Source organism: Diadema setosum, chromosome 20 (assembly GCF_964275005.1).
Source record: "Diadema setosum chromosome 20, eeDiaSeto1, whole genome shotgun sequence".
Classification (NCBI taxonomy): Eukaryota; Metazoa; Echinodermata; class Echinoidea; order Diadematoida; family Diadematidae; genus Diadema; species Diadema setosum.
In genome coordinates this window covers 31,154,096-31,164,052 of record NC_092704.1, presented here as the reverse complement: position 1 = coordinate 31,164,052, position 9,957 = coordinate 31,154,096, and the positions used below count along the sequence as shown (strand labels likewise).

At 37.5% G+C, this 9,957-nt stretch overlaps 1 protein-coding gene across 1 annotated transcript in view; it reads right to left on the bottom strand.

Annotated features, from left to right (window-relative positions):
• Positions 1-2,787: 2,787 nt before the first annotated feature.
• The window catches only part of LOC140243605 (integrin alpha-V-like), a 30,726-nt gene continuing 23,556 nt past the window's right edge, over positions 2,788-9,957 (bottom strand). The window contains exons 15-21 of the mRNA XM_072323270.1: positions 9,672-9,761; positions 8,192-8,297; positions 7,830-7,988; positions 6,929-7,138; positions 5,603-5,713; positions 4,737-4,868; positions 2,788-3,093 (exon numbers count right to left, since the gene is read on the bottom strand). Coding sequence (XP_072179371.1) covers positions 2,860-3,093; positions 4,737-4,868; positions 5,603-5,713; positions 6,929-7,138; positions 7,830-7,988; positions 8,192-8,297; positions 9,672-9,761 — 1,042 coding nt within the window. The 3' untranslated portion in view covers positions 2,788-2,859. The remainder of the gene's footprint in view (positions 3,094-4,736; positions 4,869-5,602; positions 5,714-6,928; positions 7,139-7,829; positions 7,989-8,191; positions 8,298-9,671; positions 9,762-9,957) is intronic.

The following is a 9,957-nucleotide window of genomic DNA, read 5'->3' as shown; positions in this document are numbered from 1 at the left end:
ATTCCATTATTCTATAATTATTGCGTTGACGAGTGTATGAACGTAATTACTGTGTATTATTTGTGTAGTAGGTATATAACGATTAGAAGTTTGATACAATGATAGCCCTAAGAATTATTTTTTAATATTTTGTAATATGTTTAAAATAACTAAATGTTCAATTGTAATCAAGGCTGGATGATGGAATCGAAATAAAAATATTGCTTGTAATAAAAAAAAACATAAAAAAACTAACAGTATCGTGGTATCGAGGAGATCGCGGCGATGGTCAATTTGTATCAGGGGTTGTAGAAATGCAATAGAAACTGTATGATTTTTGTAGTGGAACCTGCACTACTATTTTTGAGTAGTGATATTCACAAGGACTTGCGTTATAATAGACCGTAAAATTTTACGGTGAAACATAAATTCTAAGTAAAACAACAACAATTTTCTGAACTATCCATTCATCTATCCTCCTTCATAATACCCAGCAGTCTTTTAAGGGACACGCAGCATTCTCTATCTACTGCTACTATTACAACTACTACTACTACTTACTACTACTACTACTACTACTACTACTACTACTGCTACTACTACTACTACTACTACTACAACTACTACTACTACTACTACTACTACTACTACTACTACTACTACTACTTCTACTACTCACACACACACACACAAACACACACACACACGTTCGCACACAAATTATGCTATACCCATAAAATACATTTATCAGCTGGCAGAAAGTCTACGTCCATGCACAAACAAAAAATTAAACACAACGTTGTGGACAAAATTGTTGTGTATTTGAAGTGTTTGGTATTAAAACTATTTATTGATGGACAATGATCATGACGGACTCCTATAGAAATAACAACAACAACGACGACGACAACAACAACAACATGGTTTGCCACCTCAACATTTTAATTACTATACTCACAGCATGGACGAAAGTGTCGGCATTCAAAGAGTTAATGATATTCCGAATCTCGAAAGCAGTAAAATGGAAACAAGATTTTTCACCTCCGAAATATTTATTTGAAGAAGTAAAGAATTTTGCATATTGGTGAATTCTCAGAGTAATGCTGAAAACCTATATATGACAGAAGTATTTTGAGAATCCTTATACTGACCCACAGGCAAATACCATGCAAGGAAAGTGGCGCATGCGCCGACTGCATCTCCGAATAAACGAGTTTTTAGAGTTCCACACTGAACATGAGCAGAAAAAAAGTCATCAAATTTTGTACTAACATGCAGGGCATGTTGGTTTTTCAGTTACTGGGATAAGCACAATGTAATGCTGATTTAATAATCATTCGAGTAATCATTATAAATGGTGCTTGCCAGCACATCCACTTGACAGCAAAAGTGGTATTTACAGAAAAAGATTTTTAACACATTTTCAATGCAATTGATGCATTTCAAAATGTTAATTGTTGGACCATTCTTGTCACCTGACGGTCCACGCAGTTTATTCCTTTGTTTTAACATGACTGATGAATTCAAAACATTCTCACGTCGGGCAAGCTTATGCATTTTGTCGCTTTGAAAATGAGTATTCAAGTGCCTAATTACATGAGAAAAAAGAAGTAATTTAACCGCGTGCACATGCATGACATGAGCTAAGTTCGAACTTGCTAATAGCATGTATATATTTTTTTAATTCATTTTGTAAAGATGTACCATTTCAATTACTTCATTATTAGCTACTTACGACGTGCCTTATTCAACGCTTACAGCTGAATGTGATCACTTGGAATATCATTTTTTTTTTAATGAATAAAACTGTTTCAATATAATACATACGTGAAAGTCCATATTGGTGAATAAATGAGTGTGAATTTAATAAGTGAGCACATTGAGAGTTCCACTGCTGCTAGTATTTTGTTTGCTGGGTATTATTGTTTATCATTATCATTTATAATCAACACGCAACATCTTTGAAGCTCGAAAAATCATGTTTTGGGGTGAGATAGGGACTTCAGGTTTCTAACCTTTTCGTGAGATAGTGAGAAACCTCTGGTTTTGAAATGGCCGAGATATCCAGAAACAAAAAGGGTCCTCACAGAATACGAGACCCATAAGCACTTTTTATTAGGACCACTTTGATTTACTTTTTTTTTTGATATCTCAGCCAATTCAAAAACAATTTTCACCAAATAAACTTTGAATTCCTTTTAGAATGGCATGTTCTTTCATATTTCATAAGCTCGCTTATAATAACGTCGCGAAAATTTAAAATCTGAATCCCTATCTCAACCAAAACTATACCATCCCTCTAATTTCTTTCTCTTTCCATTGAGAAACACTTATTTGTAATTGCATACTTCATAATTTCATATTTTAACAATAGTACTGCGTCAGAGCATATTGCAAATCTAAAAGGCATATAAAAGATGTCTCTCTCTCTTTCTCTCTATATACATTGCATATTCATACATAAAAATAATGATAACATGCATAAAGATTGATCTATCATCCCGTTTAGGCTACAGAGAGACTCACCAAGAACTAAGTAAAAAAAAAAAAAAAAAGAAAAAAAAAAGACAACCCATTGGCCAACACATTTTTCGTCCACCTCAGGTCCCCATCGTGTGGAGAAAAGCTTCTGAATTGATTGTTGAAGCCAAAATGCAAAATGAAATTTTAAGACAAGAAGTATCCCAAGGCCAGCTGCAAAGAACAAAGCACAAACAAACAAACAAACATACAAACAAATAAAACCAACACAAAACAAAAACAAAATACGAAAAAGAACAAAAACAATAAGAGCGAAAAATACAACTCGAAAACACAAGAACAACAATCAAGCTCGAGTTCATATTACTCAACTTCATTCAAAGTACCAGGTAGGCCTAACTAAATTATATCATCGTCGCTCTTGCTGACACTTTCACCGATGTTCTGGGGATCTCCATCCTTGCCGGATTTGACCATGTCCTCATCTCTGGCGGTTTCCACCGTGTCTGCCGGATCTCCATCTTGGATGGGTGAATATATCTTGCCTTTGGCCATCAGACGAGACTGCCGGATACTCTGGCGAAGCTTCCTCCTCTGATCCGAATTCAGCTTGCGCCTCTTGAAGAATCCGGCCTTTAATTGGATATGAAAATGAGACGAGCGGGGGCTAGAATAGGTAAGCAATAGTTACGTTCAGACGGTGATCCTTAACATCGATGATAGCTATCTTCGAGATTGAGCTTGTGTAGACGCACTCGCAGGTGGCTAACTTGAAGGGTTTAGTTAACTCGAAGATAGCTATCCACGAGATATCTCAGGGTTGGACTCGACGCGGGGTGTCCCCATTCGTAGTTATGCATCGAGTGGACAGAACTTGATAGGAACTTGTAAATAAGCGTAGTGGGGGGGGGGGGGGGGGCAGTGAGCCTAACTCGAGGATAACAATGTGTGAACGCGGGTCATTGTTAGGGGGCCAGGGCTTGTGCTCGAAGATACCTATCCTCGAGGTTAACGATCACCGTCTGAACGTAACTAGTGTAATGACGCAATGATTAAATTCATAGAACTTTATAAACATTTGTAACATTACCTGGACGCGAAAATATTTCATTATGTACTATCTATCATTATCGGAGTCTTGTATTTCTCATAAGTTAGATCACCATTACATTAGACCGGTCAGTAGCCAAGGAGCTTAGCCGAAATATGGCGGAAAGCTTGCCTGTGTGGTGACACACAGACACTAAGCGATTATAAGAATGTATGTTTTTAAAAAAAAAATCAACATATTTTCACTTCTCATAGCATAATGAAAAAGCACTTGACTTACCTATTTTAGACAGGTGGGAGAATAGTATACTACCCGTTACATTATTATGGTAGTAACACGTCAAACGAATGTGTACTTTTAATCAAAAGAAAATGAAATTTTGTGGAATTCTCTTCATATCTTTTTTTTTTTTCATATCTTTGTCCATGCATGATGTCAAGACATGTTTTAGTCTTCTCATAACTCACTTCAGAGTTCCTGATGAAAATGCCAGAGACATTCCGGGGAATACAACCTTAAAGGGATCGTATAGTTTTGGTTGAGACCCAATTTTAGGTTTCTAACATTATTTGGTGAGATAACGAGAACCTCTTATGAAATATGAAAGAGCATGTAATTCTATGAGGAATTCAATATTTATTTGATTAAAATTGGTTTTGAAATGGCTGAGATATCAGAAAAGAGCGATTCTAATAAAGTGTGGGACCCACACTTCATTACGATCGCTTTGTTTTACTTTGCTCTTGGATGTTTCAGTCATTCCAAACCCGATTTTCATCCAGACAAATAAACTTTGAATTCCTCTTAAAATGGTATGCTCTGTACTATATCACAAGTGTTTTCTTGGTATCTTGCAAAAAGTTAAAGCCCAATTCTCATCTCACCAATACTGTACTATCCCTTTAATCACTTGACGCGATTGTTGGTTAACCCTGGGGTACCAAATATGAATCTGACAACATTTTGACAGCCATGAAGTGTGTAATGTGTAAAATATACATCTTCCGAACACGGGATGGCGCCATACAACGCGGTACCCCACGGTATGACGGCACCCCGGGGTACTACGTGGTGCATCTCTTGTGCACCCTACGTTTAACTCTTTCGTAAACAGACTGCCTAGATGACGTCGACGGTTTCTAACGTATACAGCGGACCCGAGGGGATTAAACAGATACTAGTACCCGGATGGAAATAATTATATGAAAATTAAATCTCATCTTACGAAGTAGAGGCCGATCACAATGGCAACAAGGATTATCACGCCACCGATGATGGATGCGATGTAGACATACGGGGGAGTGGTTTTCTTCAAGACGATCGTCTCAGCGAACTCCAACTCGACGAAGGTGTCGACCTGTATGAGCGTGAGTTCGAGCGATGAAACAACACAACATGTCATCTAATGTTTGTTGATATTTTATGAATATGCTTTTTCTTCTTCTGCTGCTGCTTTATTATTGTCATACATAATATGAAAAATACGAAAAAATTTAAAATGAAAAATAAAAAGTGAAAAATATAGGCCTACATCTATGAGTGAGGATTTTGAAATAATACGAATGACGATATTTATTACTACTGTTACAACAACTATTACTAAAACTAATTTTGATTATATCTGTTATTAGTAGTAATAGAAGTACAGCTTTAGCACTGGTACTAATCCTTAGTGCAATTTGTCAATCAGTTGCAATAAAAACAATTCGACGCAAGAATCTCGTCAACTTGAAGAAATTATCATCTTTTCATCACTGAATGATCACTTCTGAATTGCACTTCACATACATTGCACTATAGAAAGATGAAATTAATCAAAAGTGGATAAAATTAGAAAGAAATTAAACTAAATTGGTCAATTTGACATGAATATGCAGAGGAACAGGAACTTCGATTGTTGAAAATATGTAGCCAATTGGAGAATCAGTAATAAAATTAGAAAATTAGATTCTGTTAAATATTGTATGAACTTTTTGTATGAAAAAAAAAAATGCTACACCAAACCACAGTAATATGTTTTCTTGAACGTGACTTACTAACATGACAACACAGTGCAGGGTATACCATTGAATATGTTGGGATTTAACTCACGTTAATGGGATGGACGCTGGGGTGCGGAGAAAAGGTGATTCCTGGATAGAACGATCCATGGACAAGAGCCACAACAGTGGATGTGATCCTAAAAGCGTCTACCGAGGTGTACTGAAATAGATTAGAATCAGGTGACGATAAGGGGTAAGTAAAGACAGGAAAAACACCAGCAGTAATCATACTCAATCTATTGTAAACTCATGTATCAACATCCAATCATCCCTATCATTTGTCGGCATATTATTCCATGCCTTATCAATTCATTTATCACTAATTTTCATCTCTATGACATAGATTTGCAATGATATTTCATAATCATAATAGTGGCACCGTTTCCAGTTAACTGAGAAATTGACATAATTATTATCATACGAGTGCAGTTTCTTTGTTTGGGCAATTAAACCGCAGCTCAATAAGCTTGCTCAAATCTCCTCCGTTTGTTGCAACCGTGTGATGGTTCTAGACGCAATTTCTTAACAATTTTTCAGGGGATATATAATCAAAGATAGTTGATTGCTTCATTTCATATCTTTGTTCATATTTCATAGAATCAACTGGGAGTAGGGATATTATTGTATGTAAGCAATAAAATGTCAATGTTAATGCGTTACACCAAGACAGACATTTTTTTAGCCGATTGTGCTATGTGGATGTCACGTTGTTATTTCTCATTTGAAAAAAAAACCCACACCAACAAACAACAAAACAACCACACACAAGTCATAAAACATTTGATTTAGTTATTGAAACGTATAATTCTGATCCTGGATGTTGACCCCGCCTGGTATCCTAAATGGTACACGATGAAAAGAATGAGAGGGGGAGAGGGAGGAGGGTGTAACAAATAAGCAAACAATCAAACAAACATAAATTGATAGTTTAACGGTGAACACGATAGTAAACATTTTATCAGTCATTAATGAAATCCTCTTTAGTGATTGGTCCACGTAGCGCCACGATGTGTCTGAACTATAACACTGTTATGATGTTGATGATGTTGAAAACAATATATTGGCATCATAGACTCCTGTGTAAAGATAACGTCCACGGCGATACACTGATCGTCGGCGCTGCAATATGTTAAGAATTTAATTTAAACAATTTAACATCTTGTTAAAGATTTGTTGGAGGAATGCAATATATAGTTATTGTACACTGTTTGGAGCCAGCAGTGGATTTATTGATTCATACGGTGGCAGAAATAGCACTTTATTTTTTTTTTCGGGGTTGCGCCCCTCAAAAAAAAAGGTGCTAATCCTGCCACCTTGAAATCCATAATTTGACCTAGAGATTCTCAGTGCATGCAATCATCTATTTACTACTCACGTTCAACACTGCGTCAGCTACGACGGTGCTCGTAATGGTGACGACCACGCTACCCCTCCCAGCGCTCGATCCGGTATTGATGGAAGCGACTGGACAGGTTAATTCGTAGCACTCGACTTCGTCGTCGTCGCACGAAACGTGGAGGATTGTCCGCGTGGAGTTGTTGTTGTCGGCGTCAACCGTTGAAGCAGTGGTACCTTCTTCGCGCGTCTGTGTAACCCGATTTCGGGGGGGGGGGGGGGAGTGAATATTGAGTTCGTTTTTCAGAGTTCAGTGATAGAGTTAATTGCAATACAGATAAATTGATCATTATCAGAATACTACAAGTTTAACTTAACAAGGTGTATACGGACGATTTGATAGTCTCTATGATTTGCTTTTCATAGTGTGGATTTCATTGTTGCATTGTGGTTCTGTTGTTTAGGTTGTTATTGTTGTTTTGCAGATAGAACCTAAATCAGCAACACAGTTGTAATCTAATTGATAAACTGATTTCATGTATGGGTAATAGCTGTCGGCAGATAAGATTCTCCTGTATCGAGAAAAGGGGTATGAGTGTTACGACGCTTTTTTCCTGTTGTTTGCTCTTTGACGAAAAAAAAAAGATGATGAAAATCCTCATGAGTAATGATTTCGAGATTATAATACATGCCAGGGAGAACAGGTGGACATTAGGAAAGCGATGTCGGCAATGGAAACTAAGTGAACAAGACTGTAGGACATGAGCTTCCTATAGGAGAAAAGATAATTAGAATAAGGCCTATCTTTAGTGCAAAAGCCAACTGAACCAAAAAAAGTGTAAGTATCCCTGACATAAACTTGTGCGAACTTTCGGAGAGTTTGTAAGTATTGATATTCCCCATTCTATGGCACATGCTGGAAATACTGTATCATTATTTACCATATTCTGTCCGTTTTCCAAAGTTCTGCGCGAGCAGGTGTGGCCTGTATCCATGGTAACGTCCGGTTCGGTCATGATGTCCGCTCCGCCCTTCAGTCTCATTGGCCAGAGGATGGTCAGGTACGTGAGCCCCACGGCGCTCGGACCAGCATTGTTCAGCTGGCGTTCAAACAAGAAGAGATAAAAATAAATAAAATGTGTGCAAAATAATGATTATCCTGTCGTAAACTGTGTTTGTATTTTTTTTATTTGCACCAAGAACGAATTTGTTTTTATTTATGTATGACTTGAATGAAATCAGTAAAGCATGTGTCTTGTTTGTTTGTTTGTTTGTTTGTTTGTTTGGGTTATAACACACTCACAGCCATGACGTGAACGATCTGAGGCCCAATGCTAGCCTCGCTGGACAGGTTGCGATCCGACGGATAATCCGTCTCTCGTACAATCAGTCTGTCGAGATCGGCCGCTCTGAAGATGGTGGCGGAGGGATGTGAAAATAATGAAGGATTAAAAAAACAGAAAGAACGTGAAATTAATAATAATAATAATAATAATAATAGCTGGTTTTTATATAGCGCATTTCACACACTTCAGGGTTTCAATGCGCTTTACAGACTATTATTACCCCGGTCACTGGATACATTATTTCCAACCAGCACTAACAGTGCTCATTCTCCACTCCCTGGGGAGCATTCCAGCCAGTCGCAGCCATTTTACAGGCGCGCACATGCTGATCAACCAAATTAAAAGGGGATCATACATGAAACACAATATACGTGTGGATTTATTGAGACATAGTAGTAGCCGATCGAAATAAAGAAAGTGCAGTTTAAGGAATAAGGACATTCGGACAAGCCTCTAAAGTTATGAACTTTCAAAGTGTGGGTCAAATCCATGTGACGTCATAGCTGGATAAGAAGTCTGCAAGAGTTGGTGACGTGACAGTCGTAGAAAGATATTACAATGACAACGAGAATTCCACATATTTTTTTTTCTAGCGTAATGAATGAACACTTGACTTCCCTCAAGTAGACGACAGAAGGAATGATATTAACCCACACGTATTTTGTCAGTAGACAAGTCCATGGAATATGTACTCCGCTTTTATTTTTTAAATGTAATAGATCAGATATACAAAGTGTAAACATGAAATGATATTAAAAACAACTTACAAAGCGCTTTTTACCAACGTACAGTGTATATGCAAAGTGCGAACATAATAATGTCTGATATAAGTTAAACAGGATGCCTCAAATTCATTACCATAATTCTAAAAACAGGCAGTTTCCTACTTTTGGAGTGATTGCATGTCCGTAAGTTATAACTGAGTAGAAAGCCGGTAAAAGATATTTCATTAAGAAACTGGGAAATGGTCCCTTCTTGAAAGAGCTGATGCTAATGAAATGAGCATTGCGCTTCGCTTTCATTGCACTCAACTAAAGGCAAGCCATTTTGTTTTTCAACATCTTGAGTCGGGGATGAATTATGATATGAACAATTTGGGTCCCAGATCCTACCCCCCCCCCCCTCCCTAAGGGGCGCCATCATGATTTGTCAGTACTATTCAATTAGATTTCGATTCAATATTTTATCTTTTTCCATTTAAAAATACATGTACGGTACATGTGTCAAATTGACTTTCATCCAACTGGAAGGGACAGTTCATATAACACAAAAAATTATATTCACTAAGATCTTCTCCCTAGGTTCACGACTGCTGCCAACTTTGGTTAAAGTCCAGATCCAAGTTTTCCACAGTCTCGCTCAAAAGACCAATTACTACATGCCTTATCAATAATGTATTGTGTTTGAAGAAAGAGTGACATTTAAAGCAAGTCTTACCCTTGAAGAGTGAGGTTAGCGGTAGCGTACACTGGAATGTTAGTCGTTCGCTCATTGTCATGAATCGATCCCGGTTTCTCGGCATCAAAACTGGCAAAAAGATAATAACATTACTGGATTTAAAATGAGTTAATAGAAGGAAACAACTCTCATCATTTGTCGCGTTATGAAGGAAAGGTTCCAAGCAGACAGTCATTGAGCTTTAGATCTGCGACGCGAACGCTAACATAAGACGACGCCTCCTTCTGAGCTGGACAGTGGAAACAGCTTTCCCGCGCATGTGTAG